The 24,035-nt window shown below is 37.6% G+C and overlaps 1 protein-coding gene and 1 long non-coding RNA gene across 4 annotated transcripts in view; one reads left to right on the top strand and one right to left on the bottom strand.

The window, feature by feature from the left end:
• The window catches only part of acsl1a (acyl-CoA synthetase long chain family member 1a), a 30,032-nt gene extending 8,845 nt beyond the window's left edge, over positions 1-21,187 (bottom strand). The window contains exons 1-11 of one of the 3 annotated variants that reach the window (XM_047365018.1): positions 21,076-21,187; positions 4,987-5,199; positions 4,420-4,537; positions 4,271-4,335; positions 4,085-4,186; positions 2,628-2,727; positions 2,361-2,536; positions 2,227-2,259; positions 2,002-2,053; positions 1,837-1,910; positions 857-934 (exon numbers count right to left, since the gene is read on the bottom strand). In XM_047365018.1, the coding sequence (XP_047220974.1) occupies positions 857-934; positions 1,837-1,910; positions 2,002-2,053; positions 2,227-2,259; positions 2,361-2,536; positions 2,628-2,727; positions 4,085-4,186; positions 4,271-4,335; positions 4,420-4,537; positions 4,987-5,181 (993 nt within the window). In that variant the 5' untranslated portion in view covers positions 5,182-5,199; positions 21,076-21,187. Of the gene's footprint in view, positions 1-856; positions 935-995; positions 1,074-1,836; positions 1,911-2,001; positions 2,054-2,226; positions 2,260-2,360; positions 2,537-2,627; positions 2,728-4,084; positions 4,187-4,270; positions 4,336-4,419; positions 4,538-4,986; positions 5,200-9,115; positions 9,261-21,075 lie in introns of those variants that run through there. The other 2 variants (XM_047365017.1, XM_047365016.1) reach the window with 2 other exon arrangements.
• Positions 21,188-22,000: 813 nt separating this feature from the next.
• Positions 22,001-22,968, top strand: LOC124869205. The gene is made up of 3 exons (XR_007038516.1): positions 22,001-22,411; positions 22,497-22,837; positions 22,911-22,968. It is a non-coding gene; the product is annotated as an uncharacterized LOC124869205 (long non-coding RNA).
• Positions 22,969-24,035: the final 1,067 nt, after the last annotated feature.

The following is a 24,035-nucleotide window of genomic DNA, read 5'->3' as shown; positions in this document are numbered from 1 at the left end:
TGTATCGCTGTATTTATGCAAAGAGTAAAACTGCAAGTATAAGAAGCTAATATTAGCTGGCTAGTTAGTGAGGCTATATGCTTTGATAGCAGACTGGCTGGCAGTGTACTACAACAGGTCGGGGAGGAGCAGGGCTGCATTACTGTATGCTCCACACAGCCAAAGAAAACTGCGGTCACACTAGCACATTTTAAGGCACATTGTTAGGACTTTAGGTCATATGAAATGTATATCAGAATTATTTTGTGGCTTGAAAGGCATAAAGTTTTAAAACCTTCATATCAGTAGCTGGTCGATGCCTGGTCTGCTGGAAAAGCTATATTCTGAGGCTCTGGTGGATATCTGGGCTAAAATCTCAAGTGGTGATGGAAGTGGTAGGGAGTCCCACCACCCTTGGGCCAGTATAAAATTTGGTTACATGGAGACTTTGGATGCCACCTGTTGGAGAGATATTGCTGCCCAGCAAATAACACTGATTCTTAGGTACGTCCCCCAGCTGCTTGCATGTGATGCTGCTCTCCTCCCAAGAGATGTTTAAACTCCTACATCTCAAGTGAGTTGCTACTTCATCAATATCAGCCCCGAAAGAACAACACAATTAGTTTTATTGTATATTTTTAACATATATGAAATTACATAAATTATTTGCTTGTTTACTTCCACATCAATGCTTTAAGCCACAATCTAAATAGAGGTGTTGCACTAGACAGATTTAAAATGTCGTCACTGGGTAAAAAGACCCCCAAAAAATGGGGCTTTGATAGCCTTACTATAACGCTAAAAGAAGTTCTCCACTATTAATAAGAAATTGCTGCAAATATTAGTTAAAGTATAGTATATTAGGTCCACAACATACCTGCACAACCCGTTCAAACATGTGAGCTAGGGGGAGATAGGATATATGAATGTCATGGACGTTCAGCATGCTGTGTATCTGCAGAGGACACAGAGAAAACACGTGCAGGTATGCAAGTCAAATCGCTCAGTTACTGTACCTCTACCACCCTCTCAAACATGTGAGCCAGAGGGAGGAAGGAAATGAGCACATCTTTGGGACCTGGCTTCAGTGTGCCCTGGACAACCATTCACAGAGGAGGAGGGCGCAGGATAGAGAGGGAATCAGAGAAGGTCAAACAGAGGGATCTAACTACCCCATCTACAGATTATCAATGCTTTGCTAAAATGTTAATAGCCCTGGAACAGAACGACATATTGTCCTGTTACAACCTCAAACTTCAATGGATTTTATTTGAATTTTGTGTGAGAGGCAACACAAAGTACGGTAGTACATAACTATGAAGTCGAATGAAAATGGCACATTTAGTTTTTTCAAAAAATAAAACTTATTTAAATAAAATTTGTTTATTCACTAATGTTCACTAATAAACTGAGGCCTTAACAGAATAGCAGGATATATTTAAAGGTGGATCCTGTTTTCTAGGAGACATCTGAAGGCAGTTGATTGCAATTTAATTTATTTAGAGGGAATCAAATATAAAATGGCTGAAAACAAATGGATGTCACACCTTTCAGATTTATTATTTGCAAAATATTGAAAAAAATTTTGAAGTGCAAGGAAAATTGTGGAATATTCCTTGTACTTCTCGGTTATGCACTACTTGGTGTTGGTCTATCTCTTCACTCCCTGTAAAATACATTAAAGTTTGTAGCTTTTAAGTGACAAACTGTTTCAAAGTTTAATAGGTATGAATACTTTTGCAAAACAAAATCCTAAAAATCCTGATTTTAAGAGGACATATTGTCAATTTTGCTTATTTTGTCTGTCAGATTCCAAGATGAGTCAAAGTAAAAGCTTTGAAGGTGATTTTTATTTACCTGTGTTACTTTAAGGAACGCTGCGGTGTTGGAAATTACATTTCCATGAGTAAGCATTGCACCTTTAGGGTTTCCTGCATTGAAAACATTAAAGCTCAGAAAAAATAGGGATAACACATATTGTAGAGTCAGAAAGTGTTAATGCGACCTGATTTCTGGGTATACCTGTGGTTCCAGATGTAAAGCAGATGATTGCCAGGTCATCTGCTTTAGGAGGCTGTAATTAGATCACAGATGTTGCATATGTATTGGATAAAAGTGCAAAATAAGAATCATTTATTATAGATGGAGTTTTGACAAGAAAGTCAAGCATTTTGGTGTTAACGTATTAAGAATTAGGAGCAGTTTTTTTGTTGATCAGGTCAGATGATGTTTGCTGTTTCTACTCACTGTCGGTTTCTGATGATTAGCTTTCCCAATGGCCTGAAAAACAGAACAAAAATCTTTTTTGACATAAATGTGTAACATTTTCTGGTTTTGCACAGGAAACAGTAAAATGCAGCACAAACAAGCCAAACCCTCACCTCAAACTCCTTCAGACTTAGTATCTCAACCCCGCTCTGTGTTCCTCGGCTCACCAGATCCCTATCAAAAGCTTCCATGAGAACGATGGTCTTCACTGTCTTTCCCTGCCCGCTGATGCAGTCCAGAATCATCCGGGCCTTGTCAGCCACGTCACAAATCACTGTTGAGATAGAGGCTGAAACATAGACAAATACAACATAATAAACAGTTAACCTTTTCAGTTCCTTGTTCATAATACAGTATACAGTGAAGGAATTTGCTCATACCTTTTTCGATAATGTAGCCGATGGCCTCTGTGCCGAGCGTGTCGTACAGCGGGACCGCCACCAAGTTGTATGTGTAACAGGCCAGCTCTGAAATAGTCCACTAAAGCAAAAACAGACCTAATGGTTTGATTATTTTAAATCAACATCATCACTGGTTGCTTTGCTAGATGTACAACAGTTTTCTCAGCGAGATTAAAAAATAAACATTGAGAGCTGGACTAAATTGTTCTGTGTTGGAGATTTTATGACAATTAGGCTGAGGTTTTTCTATTGTCATGCTGCTGTCGGCTCAGACCACTGACAGTTACTGACCGCTTTTCCTCCCTTTATTTCATTATTCTATTCTCCATTAATGCAGTTTTTGCAACTGTTCGTGTTTAACTTTTTGTTCTTTATCCGTCATCTCAGTGGTGTTGATATTTTGAATGGAGCCATTGATGGAAGTATTATTGCCAATAACGTTGTGTGCTCTTTCTGTTTTTCCCATAGAAAGTACTGCTGAAACACTGCTGAGTTCAGAGCTTTCTGTATTCTGGATGGAGCCAATGTTGGAGCTTTGGCTAACATTATTCCCATAGAAAAAAACAAAGGCGGTAAAGTTTTTGCTGCTATTAACTGTTTGTAATATTTGTTCTTCTCTCCCATAGAAAGTACTCATTGCCCATTGCTTCTTTTGTAGCTATTTATTAGCTCTTGGAAATGGCCATTAAGGGTCGCTGCCATTAACAATGTGTACCATTTGTTTATCTTTTCCATTAAAAGTACTTCTCGCTCAGTGCTTCTATTTTCTTTCTGACTTTCTGGACAATTCATTCCTTAGCCAATTCGTATCCCTAATTCATATTCACATTTTGTCATTTCGTCCTTTCCTTGGAATGTGCGTAGTCTTGTGCTTTAGTGTGCATTTAATGTGTATTGATTGTATTTTATAATTATTGTGGCAGTTTGTATTGTAGCATATGCAGTCCAATCTATCTATCTATCTATCTATCTATCTATCTATCTATCTATCTATCTATCTATCTATCTATCTATCTATCTATCTATCTATCTATCTATCTATCTATCTATCTATCTATCTATCTATCTATCTATCTATCTATCTATCTATCTATCTATCTATCTATCTATCTATCTATCTATCTATCTATCTATCTATCTATCTATCTATCTATCTATCTATCTATCTATCTATCTATCTATCTATCTATCTATCTATCTATCTATCTATCTATCTATCTATCTATCTATCTATCTATCTATCTATCTATCTATCTATCTATCTATCTATCTATCTATCTATCTATCTATCTATCTATCTATCTATCTATCTATCTATCTATCTATCTATCTATCTATCTATCCAGGCGAGGCAAGGAGCAGCAGCAGCTCACACAACTATAGCTTCAGAACAAAAGCAATAGCTTGTTCATTAAAAATGAAAGCATTTGAGTTACCTCAGGTTTGTTTTGTGAAAAGATGCCGATAAACTTGTCGCCTGTGTGAAGGTGACCTCTGTGAAGAAGGGCAGAGCCGAGGTTCTCTGCTCTATCCACCACCTGGACAGAAACAGGCCATTTTTAAAAAATAAACATATTTCAGTATAAACAGCTGTTTACTTACAGCAGTACTCTGCAACTCACCTCTTGATAAGAATGCCACTCATACGGTTGGTTTGGTTTCCTCGACCCAAGGCAAGGTCCATTATCTACCATAGCAAACAGGGGTGATATTTTACTCTGTTTAGTGTCTTCAGTTGTTTTCTGAGCCAACGTGTAGCACCGATACTCACTTGACACTCTGAGTCCCCGCTGGAACACCTCGTATAACGTTTGTGCGTCGCTGTAATAATGTGTCAGGTACTCGCTGTCGCTGTCATTTAGCACTGACCTTCTGGCACGCTCTCCCCCCTATGAGCAGAATCGACAGACACGTGTAATGCATAAATAGGGATAATCTTGTCATGACTTTGTTTTGAGCTACATTCAAAACTACTACCTTTATAAAAGAACCTGTATCACATTGTGTCTCATTTTTGTACTAAAGTTCTTTAAATAAAATCTGAACCAGCAGGTCTGACCTTGAAGAAAACCAGAAATCGCCATTGGCCAAGAAAAACCTGGTCTAAGCCTGCATCTAAGTTTCACTACTAACCAAATTCAAACAGAGTCTACTTCACCGCCTGTAAAACAAATTAATCCTCATTCCTGCAGCATAAGCTCAACTGGTTAGTTATGTGTTTTCACTCCTGTAGTTGGACAGTGCATTGACTGTTCCAGGACATTTGTCACTGTACCAGTGGGTAGAAAGAACATCAGACTAAAGAAATGTTTAATGGTGAAAGAATGTAAAAACTTACAGGTATTTCTATTGACTGCAGTCCGAGATCACAGGGCGGTTTGAGGGCTTTTGGTCGGGAGGCAAACCAGTAGGTGGTGATGGCGGCGAAGGCGCCCACACCCATGAGCGCGTTTGTAGGGAAGCCTCGGACATACTGTCGAAAGTCATCCAGCTCGGGAATCCGCAGCTGTCTGAGGACTTCTTGAGCCTGCATGGCTGTTCTGCACTGAACCTGCTCAGAAAGAGAGAAAACAATTAGTAATTTCTAAGTTGGACCGATCACAGATCCATTTAAAAGTCACACTGGAGCTTACAGCTAAGAATGTCTTACACATATTGAGACCATTGGGTTGGGGTTTTAGATATTTTTTTGAAAAACACATATACTAACAAAAATTATGGCTTCAACAAAACAATGCAAGTCTTAAATTTTTTAAATACTGCCCTATAAACTGACATTACATCCACAGAGCCTAAGATCAAGAGCTGAATCCTCAAATATACGTGCAATGCTCTATAATTTAACACTAAAAAGAATAAGTACCCTTTGATTTAATTTTATCCCTTGACACATTTTCAACTTTCTATTGTTAAATGTGTTGCAGTAAAAATTTTGTATTTCCAAAAAAAGCATTTCTGTAAATTATCAGCTATCTCTGTTTCAGTTCATGCTGCTGAAAAACGCTGTAAGTGAACTGTAAAACCCACTCAGCATTTTAATTTGACCCAAATCAGAACAACAACAAACAACTGGTCCTTACTGGAATTGAGACCAAAGCCTACAGTAAACAGCAACTAGCGATATCTTATACTTCATCATTTACAGATATGGTGTGAAAGCTAACTGTGGCCTATAATTCAAAAGCTTCTTAAACCAACTATTACTTAACAATTGCTATGAGTAACAGTTTTTTAGTGTGACTTTATCAGCCAGTCAGATTTTTATAAAGAGCCTCTTTACAACCTCCCTTGATTGATGTTTGCAGATAGGTTCATGTGAGACTAAAAATGGATTATCTTGATCATTTTCTTACTCTGCCACTATACTATAAATATGCTGCTGTGTTTTGGATCATTGTCCTGTTAATGATCCAGTTTGGGATAAACTCAGCTGTCAAACAGATGGCCTCACATTTGACTCTAGAACATTTCAGTATACAGAGGAGGTTATTGTTAATTCGGTGACTGCAAATCGTAGCTGCCAAGCAAGGCCCAATGATCAACCCTTGACTACCATGCTTGACAGCTGTTGTGAGGTTTTTTGGCAGATTAATCTTGCCAACCTGAGCAACTTAGTCTATATAAATATATATATACTATGGGGAATTTGGTCAGCCACATCCTCAGTTGTCAAAACTTTTCAAGTGCACAACTCTCAAAATTGCACATTAGAGCTGTGGGCATTACTCTGTCTATCCGACAAATCTGGTATTTTCCACAACAAAGAATGTTTTCACACAATTATTGTTAGAGTGAAAGATAGACTGTATTGGCTGCAACTTCTTACTGTCTTACTTGGTCATCTGACTTGATCTGCCCACTGTGGACAGACAGATGTCCCTGTGGGGAAACGAAGCTGATACAGCATTTATTAAATTTTAGCCAGCACTAAAGCACCCCGTTTTTATAAAGTAACAAACCCTTCTCTCTATAAGTTTTGCACACAATTAACTGGAACTGCACGAATGTGTGTTTAGAGCAGCACTAAACGTAGCACAAAAAGTCGATTATTCTTTGTCTTAACAACGTTTCTTGGAAAATAATCTTACACTGTTGGAAGCCTGTTTTTGCCCTTTAAACGATATCACAATTGGAAGGACAAAACATATCTAGGTTGTGGCCATGAAAATCTTTCCAGATCCTCTCTACCAATGCCAGACAAATAGCTAATTCATCTCTTGTTCAGTATTGTTTATTGGATTGAAGGACTAAAGTTTGAAGAAACAAGACATACTGGCAATGTAACAATTTATTCACCTCCTCCTCATGTGGGTGACCAGCTTGGCCCAACCAGGACTACAAATGTTGAGGTGAAGACTGCAAGTGAACCATTCCATCCTCTCCACTCTCAGATTCTGTAGGGAGTCTCTAATAAACCCTTCTGCAATGAGATTGCCTCCAATACTTGTTTTCCTGAATACTGGCCCACTCCATCACACTGCCTCCACCAAAACCAGTTTCTTTTTCATGGATGCAACCCACACATTCAAATCTACTGCTCAACCTACACATTCATTTTCATTACAAATATGGCCCATTTAAAGGGAAATAAAAAGAAAAAAATCTACCATTTATTTCTATATATTATATAAAAATATATATATTTACCTCAGTTTATCAACAAGTTATTTTAAAACGGGAGAGTAAGTATGCTAGCGTTTCTAGCACTTCAGCATGTTTCTGCCAGCTGATCTGAATAAAAACATCATCAGCAGGAACAACAAATGACTGAAGTCTTGATTCATATATACTGTATGCTTAGTTAGAAAAGGCACAAGTTGCTGTGAGAAAAAATAGAAACTGCAGCCTCCTGAACATCATTTGAAAAGTGAGTTAAGTGGGACACAATCTCAATAATAAGGTAGATCATGTAATACAGATAAAACCTAGTGTGTAATGTTACTGCATTTTTAAAGCTACAGAGTTTTCAAGCATAAACAGGGTATTGATTTGCAAATACCTTTTGAATGGCTCGAATCAATGATCAAGCCAGAGAGAGTCATGCTTGGCTTTCAGAAATACCTCCTCACATGAACATCTAACGACACAAACTTTGCTGTGTCTGTTTTTACAGCAATTATGCTATAAAGTATTTCAGGGTTAAATATTCAGCTGTTTCTGCTTGTTTGCACCAATCCGTGGGTCAGAGATCAGAATTGGCCAATTTTCCCTTGATCAGCAGGTGAAATACTAAAAAATAAGATTTTTCTTTATTCAAAGTAGGAACTCCCATTATTTTTTGCCTTTAAACATATTAACCATCAGGATGGTTGGATGCACTTTTTTGAGATTAATAAAAATCAGATAAAGGTTAAGTTTATGCTTTGATGCATAAATGGGGATAATCTTGTAGTTCCATTATTTCATTAGTGGATTCAGGAACATTTCTAAGTTCCCTAAATATTTCAAGTATTCCCTTAAATCCTAATGTTAAAACACATAATCTGTGTCTTTTTTAAGCCTCCTAAGAAGCCCTCTCATTCAGTGCTCCTTTTCAATTGTTGTGTTTAAACAGGAAGTTATGGTCTACCCTTTAACAGCTGTGCGTAGGAAGGCAATCTGACTCTACATGTTTTCTGATCACAAGCCTCAACGGAGACATAAGGAAACAACCACAGACGCTCCACCACTTGATTCATGAGGAGAAAAAAAGTTTTCCGCCAGGAATATTTCCACAATGAAGTCACTGGGCTGAAACCTTTCGATTTAAAAAAAAAAAGGTCTTGCTAATACATTGAGGCAGAACTACAACTTTTATATAATAATAATAAGACGTGGCAGAATTAGAGCAGCTTTGGGACTTTTGATCAGACTTTTAATGGGCTATGGTTCTACATGAAGCAGAAATAATAAAGTTAGTAGTAACATTTAAACTAATATGTCCAAGAATAGGCTTAGACTTAATAATGCATTCTTCCATCAGCTCATGTAAATTTCTCCTTTGTTCCGTTTATTATAAACCTTTGAGGACGTTCAGGTCAACTGATCTGACCTCTACAGTAAAGGTAAATGATGTCATGGAGGTAATAATTGACTTTTCACCTACTCCTATTATGACCCTTAGGCTCATGACAAATGGGAGCAGTGCCAACTGGAGCAAAGTACTTTAAAGCAGATGCCAAACAGGGTTAGATTTTAGCGTTAATGCTGAAATAAATCCATAAATATCACAAAATTTGATCTATGATGTACAAAACAAAGACATAATCCATTGTAGATGATTTAGTTCATCGATGAGGGAAGAAAAATGAGGACTGATCAAAACATTTCTTAATCCTACACCTGTTACTTTCTTGCCCAACGTGAGAGGAGAAAGATGATCACATTACTAAGTGAACTCCGCTAAATTTAAATGAACTTTAACAGATTATCAGACAGCACAGCTCAGATTATCAACACACTGGCATTTAATTTATTTCTGTACTCACTGAGCGTAAATGAAGAAAGGTCAAGGCTGTGTTTCAGAGTGGAGAGGTCCAGTTATCTGAAAGGCCTGGCAGTGCTGCAGTTGCTTTTAGAAGGACTCCCACTGACCTCTAATAGACCTCTGAAGTTCTCACAACTATGAATAGCAGAAACACGCCCCTCCTCAAACAGATACACAGACGTGTGAGACACAGCAAGCCTCACGCTGCAGTCACGCAACGAGCAGGTTGAACCAAACACACAGATTGTACTGCTTTTTTCTCCCAAACACATCTGACATTCAGTTTGCTTTTTCACCTCCTCAAAGGACTTTTTTTTTTCTTCGACAGAAGAAAATGAAACAAACATCCACTCTGGAGGATAATAAGCATATGTATCTACCTGAGGGATGTGTTAGCTGGGCATGTGCTGGGTATCAGCATAAAGGTGAATCAAGGCTTTAAAAAGTTCAAAACCTCTTAAATATTTTATCAAACTGTTCCTACAGTTTAAAGCCCTTTTAATGACAAAAGAAGGTGCTAAAGACATTGGTGTTTTTCCGAGCAGTGTCCCCCTTCCCCTACCTGTTGCTGCACTCTGCTGGTCAACGGGTTGAAAAACAGCAACTAAACTTTGCTCTAAAATTAAAACAAAAATTTTAATTTTAGCTTTTAATGTTTTAGTTTTAATTTTTAGTTTTAGTTTTCAATTTGTTTTCCACTAAAAAGTAAAATTTGCTTTAAAGACAAATTTGGATGTTAGAGAAACATTCCCAGTTGTGAAAAACACAACTTATAGTCAGGATGTGGAAACTAAAAAAGCGGCAACCATTGTTCCGTAACACTTCTTTTAAAATCAGATAACAAGCTCAGAGCGGCATCTCTGTTAGGCTGCTTACCACAGGCTGGCTACTAGAGCTGATAGCCTGACTAATGAACCAGCTAATATCACCTTGTTAGACTCTCAGTGTTACTCTAGGAGCTGAACAGCAATAATGTTTAAGATTCTGTATAATGGGCAGTTATAAAGGACTACTAAACGTAGCGAGTTCTTATATATTTTTCTAGTTTTTTATTTCTAGAAACAGTGCAACTGATCTCCCACTCAGCCTCTGCCTTTTATCTCCCCGCTCTGCTTCTGTTTGCCAACATTGCCTCTAGTCTCAGCATATAATGTTTTACATAGTGGGGCATAACAAACTTTGTTTTTGGTTTTTTTTACTGCATTTTCAGATGAGACATGGAACTTTGCTAAATAGTTGACATTTAGGTTTTATAAAAATATTTCAATGTAGATATTTACTAGAAGATACAGCAAAGAAACACAAAGACACCAGATAAATATCAGAAAATGTAGAAAGGACAGGAATCTGTGCATTGTGTTAGATAAACATATAAGGTAGCATATTTTGGTTGGTCATACTGATTAAAACAATATCTTTAACAAAAACTAATTAAATGTTCTCATCATTGATAAAAAAAAAAACTGTACTCATGTCAGCACCTGCAGATTATAAGATTTCAGACATGTTTATGACAGTAACTACAGGCAAAATGGAGCTGATTGGATGATGCCGCATTAGATTTGATGTACAAGAGCAGTACAATTAGAATAGCCACAGAGTCACATCTGAAAACTCAGGTTTTTGTTCCAGAGAAACCTTAGGTTGCATGAAAGGCTACGATTGTGTTTGGACCTTTCTCGCTGGACAGCATAAGCCACCTTAAAACCATGACATGTTGGCACAGTTACTTTACCCTTGTTGACATCACATATTCACACAGTTTAAGCTGTTGGTTCTAGAAACACAACGGGTAAAATAACCTTTTAGATATTTGCATTTCTATGACTGAACAAATTTACAAAACAATGTTTCCCAACTTCCTAAAGATAAATGAAACCGTTACCTGTAGCACTTTCTTCATAAAAAAACTTATTAGATAAAAACTATCCCAAATAGCCGATGGATGATATGTAATATCTTTTGATATCTTGATTTGCCAAAGCACACCACATACACAACACCTCACATTTAAAGATGTGGTAAAGATGCAAAAAAGGATTTAGAAAAAATTATCTTTATACAAGCTTTTGTTTGCTGTTTTTAACTTTTTAATTGTTGGTCTGACTGACAAATTCAAATTAGTAATTATTATCTTATTTCCATTTGCTAAATTATTAACACCCACACACATCTGCCTTCTTTAAAAGGTATCTTCTTTTGTCTTTCTCATTTTGAAGAGTAGGTAAGATAAATGAATCACATTAATGCCCCATGATATCAGTGAGTCAATTAAAAGTCTATTACTAATTAAAAGACACAAGGCCTGATGACCAACTTAAAAAAGTAAAGTATAATTAAATGCTCCAGTGAGGTTTATAATATAGGGATTGTTAGTGGTTCTACTAATTTTGGCATAAGTGATAAAAAAAATATTCTCAACTTGTTTTCTTTACCCACAAATTAAATTCACTCAAGATAAGGATCGACTTTTTTTTACATTGTTTGTTTAAGGAGAGAAATTTCTTTTAAATACTTTTAGCTAAAGAGTCTTGAAATGGCTAAAGCTACGATTATACAAAATTCTGTTTATCTGAATTACCCATAAACAGTTTTACTTGATCACCTTATCACGTTATCATTTTCAGCAGAGACAGGAGGTTAAATGACAATACACACCCCTTTCTAAGACTGCCTCTTTCTGCAGATTATTTGTGCTAAAAGTTGTTGAAGGTGAAAGGTAATCTTAAAAAAATCACCCCGCCCACCTCCTCTCTCCATACTTGGCCAGAGAGAATGACAAACCAATGGTAGAGCAAGTTCACAAGTCACACTCCAGCACAAGACACTGGGGTGGGGACAGCAAGGTCATTTGACACATAACAGAACATGAAAACAGGCTGGCAACAGCCTGCAGCAGCTCGAAGCCACGTTATAGCTCTGCTGTGAATACATGAGCCACTCCAACCACAGCCAGGAAGTTAGAGTAATATAACAGCGCTGGTCAGACACACTTCATTTCCTCTAAAATATTTTACTTCCTCTTTGCAGGAAGTTGCACAAAAATGTCTTGGCTCTTAAGAGGTAAAACGTTTGAAATCAGAGGTAATTTGTCTTTAAGACAAAACCCAGCAGCAGAAATGTCCTCAAGTTTGAATCATCTCTTTAAATTTGCTGCAGTTATCTTTGAAAACTGTGAAGCCTCCCTTAGAGCTGATAGTTTCAGCAGCTACAACAAAAAACTAAAAACTACCAGCTGTAAGATAAATATATTTGAAATAATAACAGAACGTCTGTTGTAAAAAGGAATAACATTATGGTACGCAATAAACAACACAGTTAAGATACAGTGGCTCACAAAAGTACCCATACCTCTTCAACTTTTCTACATTTAGTCAAGTCATCCACAAACTTCAATGTATTTTATTAGAAGATAGACCAAAGCAAAGTAATGCATAATTGTGAAGTGAAAGGTAAAAAATGCAAGGTTTTCAAAGGTTTTTAGAAATCAGAAAACATGACATGCTTTAGTAATCAGCCCTCTTTGCTTTGATATCCTTAAACAAAAATCATACATACAGAGCAACCAATTGTCTGCAGGAGTTACCTTATTAGTAAACAGAGCCCAACTGTGTGTTATCTAATCTCAGTTGTGGAAAAGTTAAAAACAATATCAGGTTATAAAACAATATTGCAAGCTTTAATCATCTCACATGGAGGAGCTGGAGAGATCCACAGATCAGATAGGAGAATCTTGCAATTTGGTGTACACAGCAAATGTGGAAGAAGGAGCTCTGGTCAGATGGGAACAATATCAATTTTTTTGCCCTACATGTCTCATGTCTCATACCCTCTGTATGGAGGAAAACTTACACCGCAAATCATCTTTAACTCAACATCCTATGGTGAAACATGGTGGTGGCAGCATTGTGCTGTGGAGATGCTTTTCTTCAGCAGGGAAGGGAAAGCAGATTGAAGCAGATGGAAAGATGTGTGGACACCTTCCAGCACGACAATGACCCAAAACATACAGCTTAAAATAGGTTGGTTTCAATCATAGCATTATTCAAGTTAGCATTCCAGTCAAAGTCCAGATTTAAGTCCATTCAATAACCTGTGCCAAGACTTCAAAATAGATGTTCACATACACTCTCCATCCAATCTGAATGAGCTGGACTCATTTTGCAAAGAAGAATGAGCAAAAATGTCAGTTCCTAAATGTGCAAAGCTGGTAGAGACGTACCCCATAATGGTGGCTCTACAAAGGGTTGCCACACGGGACTGGAATACAAATGTGTCACACTTTCTTTTTGTAGAGACAATGAGTATTTTTTTTCTTGACTTTTTTTTTTGACTTCTCAATCATGCACAATGTTGTGTTTGTCTAACACCTAAAATCCCAGTAAAACACATTGAAGTTTGTGGTTGTAACTTGACAAAAAGCAGAAAACTGGAAGAATACTTGTGCACCAATGTTAACCAATGGCTCCTTCACTTTTTGTTCTTATGAGTGTCATTTACAGCTTTTGTAATACAGCCTAGCAGAAGCAGACACTTCAGTCTGAAACCCAATGACACGCAGTCTGTGTCTAACTTTCCCACCGAGAGTCAGACATATTGCAACATGCAACACTGGTTGACCCTGAGTGCTTAAATTTGTTGAACCGTGGTTCAGTAGGGACACTGTTGAAACTAATGGAGCACATGTTGCCTCAGCGATAATTCAACACTTTCACAAACAGCACATCCTGTCCCACGGGAGGGATTTCAACAAAAAGACAAAATGACTATTATCATGTTTAAATCTCCTTCCATCTATATTTACAGGCTTATGTTTCATGGCAAAATCAGACCAGTTTAGCATGCTTTCCAAAGGTGAGCTAACAGAGGCTCTCTGAACATGGCAGAGCAACTGACACCCTGCAACAAGTCACACAGAGAGGCATGCTGTCTGTCCCTCTGTGGCTGTCAGGTGGCAATGTGACGTATTTTCTGTGCTCCCTGTCTCGTCTGCATCCATCCTACACCAATCGCTTTCAACCCTGGTTTTAGGAACTAAAGGCTAACCTTGCACAAGACGGCCACTCTTGAGTGGGGCAGGTCCTGACCCCAGTGATGAAACCTCACACTGCTGGTCACATGAGGCACAGCAGGGAAATGTATAGAGCTGGGGAGGGTGGAGGAGGTGTTAGTAAAGTAGAGCAAAGGCCATGTGTCTGTCAAAAGTTTCCAACTCAGCACAGAGAGAGGACATACACCATTCCCAATGCAGATCAAAGAGAAAGTACCATTTTACTGTCCAGTCTGAGGTCAGCCATCTTCCTTTGAGTCACATTTGATAACCAAGATTCTTGTCTGAGCATCTGCTGTGAAGTTGGAGCTGTCAGCCAGTTAATTTAGCATAGACAGTGAAAACAACTACGTTGACCTGCTCCTCCTCCTCTGATGCTTTTACAAGATGAAGTGGTAAAGTTCTGTGATGAACACCTTTTTTTTTTAACATTGTCAGCACCTTCAGCCTGGGAGCCACAGCGCTTTTTAAACCAGCCAACATCTGAGCCATAATGAGCTGAGCTAAAAATAATCCAACACCTATTAAAAATATGTTATTCTGTCAGTCAGATTTGTAGATCTATCTATGATGTACCTATCACATACTGAAACATATTTAGACATTTTTTTCTGCAGAAGTGATGCACTGAAGAATCGGCTGATTTTATGCCCAACCGACCCCAGCTGGTGATCGACTACTTTGTAACAATTAATCCCATCTTTTTATGCTCCGCGAACACACCATAAACAAGACCTAACACTTTTCAGTGCAGAAAGTGTTAATGACCAAAGAGGACTCAAAGTTAGCTATTTTCAGGATCAGTAAGCTGTTTGAAAAATACGCAGAGGAAGCACAAAAGGTATAAGAAGCTTCAAGAAAGTAAACTGTTTTTCCACTGAGGCATGTTTGCTGTTCATCCAGGCTGCTACAATGGGGAGGAAAACTTCAGCAGACAACTGGTAGATAAACATATTTCAGCAAACTTGCTGTGTTTTATTTTTTTGACAAGCCTAGTTTTATCTATCACAGAGCTTGCAGGATTAGGAAGTGTTTGCAGTCTTCTGGAAATCTCACGGTTAAGGTAATGCTGACCATGCTTATTGTCCTAAGGACTTACATAAGATGAAAAGATACGATAAAAAAAAACAATGTAATCATTTTGTCTTTGAAATATTAGTGAAATCCTGTCAAACTGCATAGCTGTGAAACAGACCGCTCTCAAATTTTAAGTTGGATACAGCTGTTATTTTTTCTATGGATCTTGTAGAAACACACATCTTGTACAGTAGTGTATTTTTTGCACCATAAGCAAAAGCTAAAAAGATATAATCATTCAGATAAAGGAGATATGCTGTTTTAATCATAGTTACCTCCGTCCTGTAACCTGGAAGATTGTGTTGGTAGATCTTCATTGATGCAGAGAGAGACAGCTCTTAGGAGAAATCACTGCTTTGTTTCACTATAAACATTTTATTGCAAAGATGGCTCAATGTTTGATTTACCCAGAAATTAGGAAAAAAAAAAAAATTTCATTTATAATTTTTATTAATAAATCTGAATTAGCTAAAATCTTTATTGACAGGTCAGAGTGTTGCAAAATCTGTCATCAGAACATGGCCAAAACAAATCTCTGATCGGTGGACTCTAATAAACTTTCAGCACTTGCACAGCATTAAATTCAGCATTTTATTTTATAATAAATTAAATTCCAAGAAAAGACTCCTTGAGGAAAACAGCTTTTTAAGTAGGTTGTTCCACCTAACTCACCATGCATATTAGATTTGTTTAGCCTACAAGGTTACTTTCTGCTCTCACATGATTTTTACATGTTCTTGCAGTTAGGGGACATAAGTAAATGTTTTTGGTATGATGAAGCTCAGTCTTGATATGTAGCGTTAATTTCCTGCTTTGAATGTCCTATATGACCACTGGTTCTGTTGTAAACATCAGCTCTTTTAGCTCGCTGGCAGTCCCACAACAGAGTCATGCTGGTGTTCCCAAATGACCGAGAACAGCGTAATGACAGGGTCGCAGAACCACAATCTCTCACTCTGTTTGCTATACAGAAATCTGCTCCTGTGCTCGAAGTGAAAACACATGACATCTGCACGGTCACTTCACTCTCTGTCTGTTGACGGGTGTAGAAAACTGAACTGTGTGGTCAAATAAAAAGAAGAAGAAAAGACACCTCACCCAGTTTGCATTCCACATATTCCTTTACTGTGAAACGCCTGCAGTGCCGCACCTTGTCTAGCCGAGTCTGTCCAAAACCAACCAAAGATGCTTTCTCCAAACAGCGAGGGATTCTGGAAGTGATGGCTGACTGAGTGGAGCAGTAACTAAAAACAATCCACCTGATTGTTGTTTCGGAACTAAGAATCTGCGTGTCTCTTCTTTGAGAACAAATTAGACCTAAAAAAAGAAGTAGGGCTGCAGCCAACAATCATTTTGCAAATGAATTAATCTGTTTTGACTATTTTTTTTTTTATTAATCAATTAATAATCGGATAGCAAAAGGTGCTTAATAGGAGATTTCTTTACAGAATTTGAACCAGGGGGAGCTACAGCTATGCCACTTGAGGAGTTTGGATAGAGCGTGTTTACAGACATAGAAGATTTTCCATCTTAAATGCAAAATGGAGATATTTTTTGTACAATTCTGGCCTAATTACGGCTCTGAGTGGGTTGTCCTTTCAGCAAATGGCATGTTTTAGAGTCTGTATACTCCAGTTAATGATTATTCGATTACTAAATTAGTTGACGATTATTTCAAGAATCAATTAATCACAATTAATCCAATTAATTGCTTCAACTCTAAAAAAAGCTACATTTTCTCTATTGTCTATAACAGGGGTCTGCAACCATCATAATCCAGAGAGCCATATTTGCCCTCAGCCCAACTAAATAAAATAAGTTTAGAGCTACTGTTTGATGAGCTTCTGATAAAAGACAATTTAGATTTTTTGTTATAGTAAGTCTGTTGTCATTTTTAAAGAACCACCATTTTATTTTTAGGTTTTGAAAAAAAAAGAGAAACAGAAAACCTTTGCCATAGGGGATAGATATATTTCCTTTTATGGGATGTTGATATTTGTGGAAGATTATTTAAAAGAAAAAAAGAAAAAGAACATAGTTTCCAACCTAATGACAAGAAAAATAAATCTAGAAAAGATTAATGGTTGACCTTACTTTTAGTGTCATTCTGTTGTGGATATTCAATGCATTTATTCCATTAAAAACTGAGAAATAAAACTACAGTTGTTATATTTACATATTAGATCTTTTGCTGGTTCTTTATCATTTTAGCAAAGGTTAATAAGAGCCACTGTAGAAGTTTCATACAGCCATTTGCAGCTCTAGAGCCACAGGTTGCACACCCCTGGTCTATAATAAAAAATCTGTTCAAAAAAATCTGTGAAGCAAGTGTAAAGTCAGCCGGTTATGAACTGCTGTTTTGAAGCATTAAGCAAGGTCTGTAAACTTAATAAGTGACCTTATTAGGGCAAAAATACTGATCTATAATTTTAGGGAGATGTTGAGACTTTTAATGAAGGTAAATTAAAGCCAGGGCATTTTGGAGGCTGTATGTTGATTTTAAAGCAACAAATGTTTTCATCCGTAGACGTTTTTCAGCACATATATTCGGCTTTTAGGAGAAATGGTAAAATTTGATTTATTCAATAAATGTTGGATTCCATGTCAGGCTACACAGCAGTACAGTATTTACAGCGTATTGTATAATTATTTACACTGCTGGAACCTTCTCACATTTGTCTAGTAAAATGCTTAAAATCTGTCAGATTGTTTCTTCTAACTGGAAGTAATATTACATTTTGGAGTGGCCCAGCCACGGTCTAGACTTGAATCTGAGGGAATCTGAGGAGGGAGCTAAAGATTAGGGTGATGGAAAGGATACCTTTCAACATCAAACACTTGTAGCTCATCAGCACTGACAAACTGTCAAAATACCAGTGAAAAACTTTAGCAGCAATTAAAACAAGGGCTTGATTTCTGTAATGCCAATGAAGATTTTTCCATTGATTTTTAAGCAGGGTATAAATTATTCTTGAATAAAATGGATGATTTATTTGTTTTTAAGATTGATGCTCCTTTTACATTGTTTTATTATCTCTTGAGAAATGCTGGTATCTTTGCTCTCAGAAACATTGTTATTGGTTGAATGAAATTCATTTCTGACGGGTGTATGAATAATTATGGCCTTAACTGCATATATGTTTGTGCATGTTCAAAGCATACAACCAGCAATACACAACCCACAAAATAACTTCAAATTAACCTTTATTTAGCAATTGCCAACTAAAGTGAAGCATTTCTGTGCAGCAAAACACAAATGTCATATTGTTTATGGCTTAATTATATTTCTTTTACAGGGGTTTCGTTATAATACTGCATCTTGAGTATGTGCCTGGTAAAAATCTCACTATATTCACTTTTGCTCTGTCTCTTTCTGTGCTCTAAGGACACCTTCAAATTGGGTCTTCAGCAGCACAAAGAAGGTTTATACCCGCTGCCCCCCATGCTCAGGTCTGATAATGCGGGCCAGGATAGTTCAGACAACAACAATCAAACAATTTGTTGAAAAAAAAATATTGATTCTTTAACATTATAAAGCTTTTCTGTTCTAGATGTTATTTATTCATGGTGAAAGTACTCTGTTCTGTCATGTGACAGTTCAAAAACATAACTACTTTTACATATTTAGTCCATGCAACGAAGGTTGAGACTTGAAGCTCTTAAAAGAATTATAAAACCATATTCATCTTTTCCAGGACTAATTATAATTCCTAAAGCAGCAGCACAATATTGGTATTAATCCTGGATCTGTTTAAATTCAATTCAATTCAATTCAATTCAAAGATACTTTATTGATCCCCGAGGGGAAATTAGAATGATGATCCAGATGATCCTACAAGACAACACATCTGTTACAGGCTTTGGCCCTTTCAGTCAAGAAATATGAGATTTCAGGGATGAGAGGGGCATGGGCCCCAGCATTCAAGGCTAACTACACCCCTGTTCTTTGAACCTCCACTGGTTGCTTAGCAACTGCATTCACCATGAAATGCAACAATGACCCTGAAAACTGAATATTGCCCATGCCAGAAACATCAAATTAATTGAGACTTTTCAAACTCACAAGTAAGAATGCTGATGTCAGAAACACTTAGCCTTCAGCACTTCTTCACAATGAATCAGCCTTTGCTGAAAACACATCTCCAGATATCAACAAGCACATTCTTACCACACTCTAAAAACGACTGGGTTATTTATTTAACCCAAATGCTGGGTTTATTCTGTTGAGACAGAAATACGAAATGTGGGTAGTTTTAACCAAACATTGTGCCAAAAAGTGTGATCCAGGTAGTTTGGTTAGAGAAGAGACTAGGATGAGTTTTATCATTGCTCAGTCTGCCATTTTGAACTAAACAACAACCTGATCAGACATCAATGAACCTCTTTCACACAATGCAATGAAAAGATGCTAAAATGATGCTCTATAATCTGCTTAATGCCAGTGAGTTGTGTTAATGGCTTTGGTTCAAACTAGTGAATGAGTGTGTTCACTGAACATAACATTAGTCCTTTACCTGTAGGTAGCTCAAGCTAGTGCTAGCTACATTTAACATTTAGTTTTTGACCAAAGGATTGGTCATAAAGTCCATACAGCCAGGCAGTAGTTTTACAAATTTAAGAATTTTTTTAAATGTTTTAGAGTATTGATTTTCATTCAGTTGCAATTGTTTGTAAATGAAAGTATTATCATACACTATGAGGTTAGACATTTATCACTTTAAACACATTTCTGGTTTGAAAACCTAACCCAGTATGCTAACCTCAACCTTGTTGTATTAAATCAACCCAGAGCTGCACCTGTCCAAACAATGGGAGAGCAAAAATAACATGTTTTCAACCAAGCAGTTTTTAGAGTGTGTCTGTGAACATTGTAGATGTTGGAACAAGAATTATGATGTAATATTCCTTTATTTTTTTATTTACAGCTAATAAAAAAACAAAAAACAAAAGGGCATTCAAGGAGCTCTAAAATAACCTGCAATGGAAAAACTAATTAAAAGAATTACAAAATATATAACTTTAGCATTATATGGTTATAACAATGCAATTAATAGAAATGTAGCATTAATTGTATAACCAGCTAAAAAGCTATTCCAGGAAATGGAACAATGCCTAATAACAGCGTAATTACACATGCCTATAAAAACGTTTTGACATCTGAGTAACACATGATGTCGGATATAAGAGCAAAATCTCTGATTTTGAGGCAGTCCACAGCTCTGCTATCTGTAGCACAACTCTTACTTCCTTATGTGAGGCGTGTTTAACTGAACACACACACGCACACACACACACACAGAGTAATGAACGATGTGGCGGGATTTCAGCACATTAACTGAGATAATGGTTTCGTTGTTCCTCTAACACACTCCTAATATTGTTTATGAAACTAGCGGCAAAAATCAGGATTGTGTTTATGCAATAAAGTTAAAAAGATAGAAATACACCCAAAAACAAAGCCAGCAAAGTTTTCAGACAGAGTAGATTGCTGCACACTGTATATGATACTATCCCTGATGCTACGTGTCCATCCATATTTGTTTTCATTTCATAACCCTCCTTTATGCGCACGCAGGTTCTTAAGGCATATAACAGAAACCAACACGTTATGTTTTAATCAGGTGAACACAGAGGTAATGTGAGCAAAAACGGAAATGAAGATGCGACAAAAAAGAAACAAAACGTGGTTCACTTCTAATCAACTGAAGCAAACACTAAAATCAGCCTTTTAAATGCTCGCGTCCTCCTTTATGATGCGCAAACGCGCCATCTTAACCTCGGGTCTCTTCTATGGGCTGGAAAATGTCCGTTTTTAGGTAGACTGGTGAACTAACCTGTAGGCAGCTGCAGACTTTATTGAGATTCTTCAGAAAGAAGCAACAGCAGCGGCAGAAGAAGCGGCAGCGGCGGAAGGCTGTGTTCCCACTGCGGCTCTCAGCCAATAACAGGCGGAGTCACATGTGGTTTTACCAAAAATACTGAGAGGCGTTCAGTCATTGGGCAATGGGTCGTGAAAGCGATGACTGTATATGTTTACAAGATATGTAGCATTTATAGCTATATCTGCTTAAATAAGTAATAAATCATATGTTTCAGCTATGCTTTGAACTAACTCAGGCTCAAAACAACTGAGGTTCGTAATTTTCAAGCGAAATGTCAGAATATGAAGGAGTGAGACATAGTCTATGTTTGTGTCTATGCACCAGATGTTACGCAGTTCCTCCGCTGGCAGCTTAACGTAATGACAGAGTGTCAGCATCCACATCAGCTGTCTGCAAAGGGGTCCATTAGAATGGCCCCACTGCAGAGCGTCTGCAAGAACAGCTCTACTGTGGAGAGTGAGTTGGACTGAATAGTTCCTGCATCCACCAAATGCACGACTGTTGTGTGAATAATCTCAGCAAGCAATTCTGAGAAGCAAACCCAGTAGTCGGAGGTAACTATGAGGATAAACCACAGATCCTTGTGTGTAATCGAGCATAACATTATGTAAACTAATTATTGCCTTATCATGACATCTATTAGTGGGTGGAACCAAAATGTTAGGAAGCAAAGAAAGATTTTTGACTCACACAAGATGTGTTGGAAGCAGGAAAAATGGGCAAACAAGTATATATTTGTGATGGTGAGAAGACTGGGTAAAAAAATCTTCAAAAGTCTTGTGTGGTGTTCCTAGCCTGTAGTTATCAGTGTCTGTCTGCTGTCAAAAGTGATCCAAGGAAGGAACTGTGGTGAACTGGCAACAGGGTCATTAGTAAATTTGGTGGGCCCATGCAGTCCGATCCAACAGACATGGTACTGCAGCTCAGACGTCTGCAGACGTTTAAGGGTGGTTTTGACGGAAAGGAGTGAAAGATACAAGGACCAGTCAGGATACCCATCCTGACATAATCTTACCTGATTGTGTACAAATACAGGTTGATTGTGTCTGGCTTCCACAAACAAATAATGCTTAGAGAATATTTGCAAATTATCTTGTCAAACAGAAGTATAACCATTTTCCTGTCGGGTCTGGGATTTTCTGTTTGTTTTTGCCTGCTATTTACACTACCTTACCACTAGATCCCACCAGAGCTCCGGAGGTGAGAGGGAGGCAGGTGTTCGCAATCTTCATCAAACTGGAGGAGTATCAGAGAGGAGTCGGCCAGCACTGAGTGTTTGCCTAATGTGGTAAGAAATACCGGCCATCCAGCTATAGGTTTTTCAATGCTTCAGAAAACTATAGTAACCCTCGTCTTTCTGTGTTCCTCTCCAGGCTCCACTGCAGATCTGTTCTAGTTCAACTGACTCCTCGTTTGAACTGCTTCCCAAGCTTCAAGATTTCAAGGAAAGTTTGGGATTCCATTCCAGCTGGTTGCTACTAGCTCTCGTACCTCCTGGCTTCAAGCTCAAGCGAACCCTGTCCACCCTCCAATGTTTACTCACCTCCAAGCCCGGCATCTGGAGCTCATCACCTCAGCAAGTAAGCTGCCTTCAGAGAAACCTCACCGCTGCACACTGAGTGTAGGATCAAGAGGAAAATCAATTCGGGCACCTCTGTGGTCATCTTCCGTCCCAGCTCCGACCCCCTCCATGCATGATCATCAACATCACTCAGTAAGCCTGAAGATACCTTCTTAAGAGTCTGTTTTTGTTCTCCATCAACTCACCCAACCTTCTCTCCATACAGTCGGTGTATCCAGTTCCCAGCACACATTCACCTTCTGTAAATAAATTCATTAACTTTTCCTCTGTCTTCTGAGTGTTTTCTGCATGTGGGTCAAATTTGTTAATAAATCGATGACATTTCCACAGCCAATTATGTCAAAAAAATTTATTGGATACTTAAAGTAAAGTTAGAATGCTTTGATTTTCAGCATGTTCATACTCTGTCAGATGGATCAATTTCACAGAAGCTTTTATCTTTATTGAACAAAGTTAAGTTGGGTAAAAGTTTAAACAGCAGTTTAAAATACCTTAAATATTACCGAACAGCAACCCTGCAAAAACATTTGTTAATACCTCAGCTAAACCCACCACAAAGCATTTTCAGCAACGACTGCTACTGTCAACAATTTAGATTTTAAACATATTAAAGAACAACATTTCACGCATACAGTCATGTAAAACATTTGGACATCCTATTAAAACCCGTGTAACTTCCTAACATTTGGACTTATGGTTATCACAAATTTTATTACAAGGGAAATGAAATCACATAACAGCACAATTAAACTAAAAGAAAATACCCGTCAAATCCTTTTGTAAAATGTAGTGTAAGAAAAGAAACCTCTGAGGAATAAATTAAAACCCACCAACACATTTTTCCAATTTAAAATGTCTGAAATCCACATATGCTTATCATACCATGTGTGCTTGATGAGAACATTATTACTCAGCATTTTGAAAGAGGTTTGCCCAGTTTATAGCTAACATGTTTAGTTTGGTGGGCTTCTGACTGTGAGAGTGAACACCATTGTGATATTAAAAGAGCTGTCTGATGCCTTCAGAAAGAAGGTGGTCGCAGCTTATGAGTCTTGTTATGGATTTAAAGAAATCTCAAAAGACATTAATATTTCACTGTACAGAAAAGAGTCTACAAGTGGAGGACATTTAAAACAACTGTCAACATGATCAGGTGTGGACATTCAAGTAAGTTCGCTGCAAGAGCTGACCGCAAGTCTCGCAAAAACCTAAAATGTAATCATGGGACCTACAGATAGCTCATACTGCTGATATAATATATGCCCGTACAATGAGAAAGAGACAGCACAAGTTTATATTTCATTGAAGGAGTTCAATGAGGAAATCCTTG

The sequence above is a fragment of the Girardinichthys multiradiatus genome, chromosome 5 (genome assembly GCF_021462225.1).
Source record: "Girardinichthys multiradiatus isolate DD_20200921_A chromosome 5, DD_fGirMul_XY1, whole genome shotgun sequence".
Classification (NCBI taxonomy): Eukaryota; Metazoa; Chordata; class Actinopteri; order Cyprinodontiformes; family Goodeidae; genus Girardinichthys; species Girardinichthys multiradiatus.
This window is presented reverse-complemented; position numbering and strand designations above follow the sequence as displayed.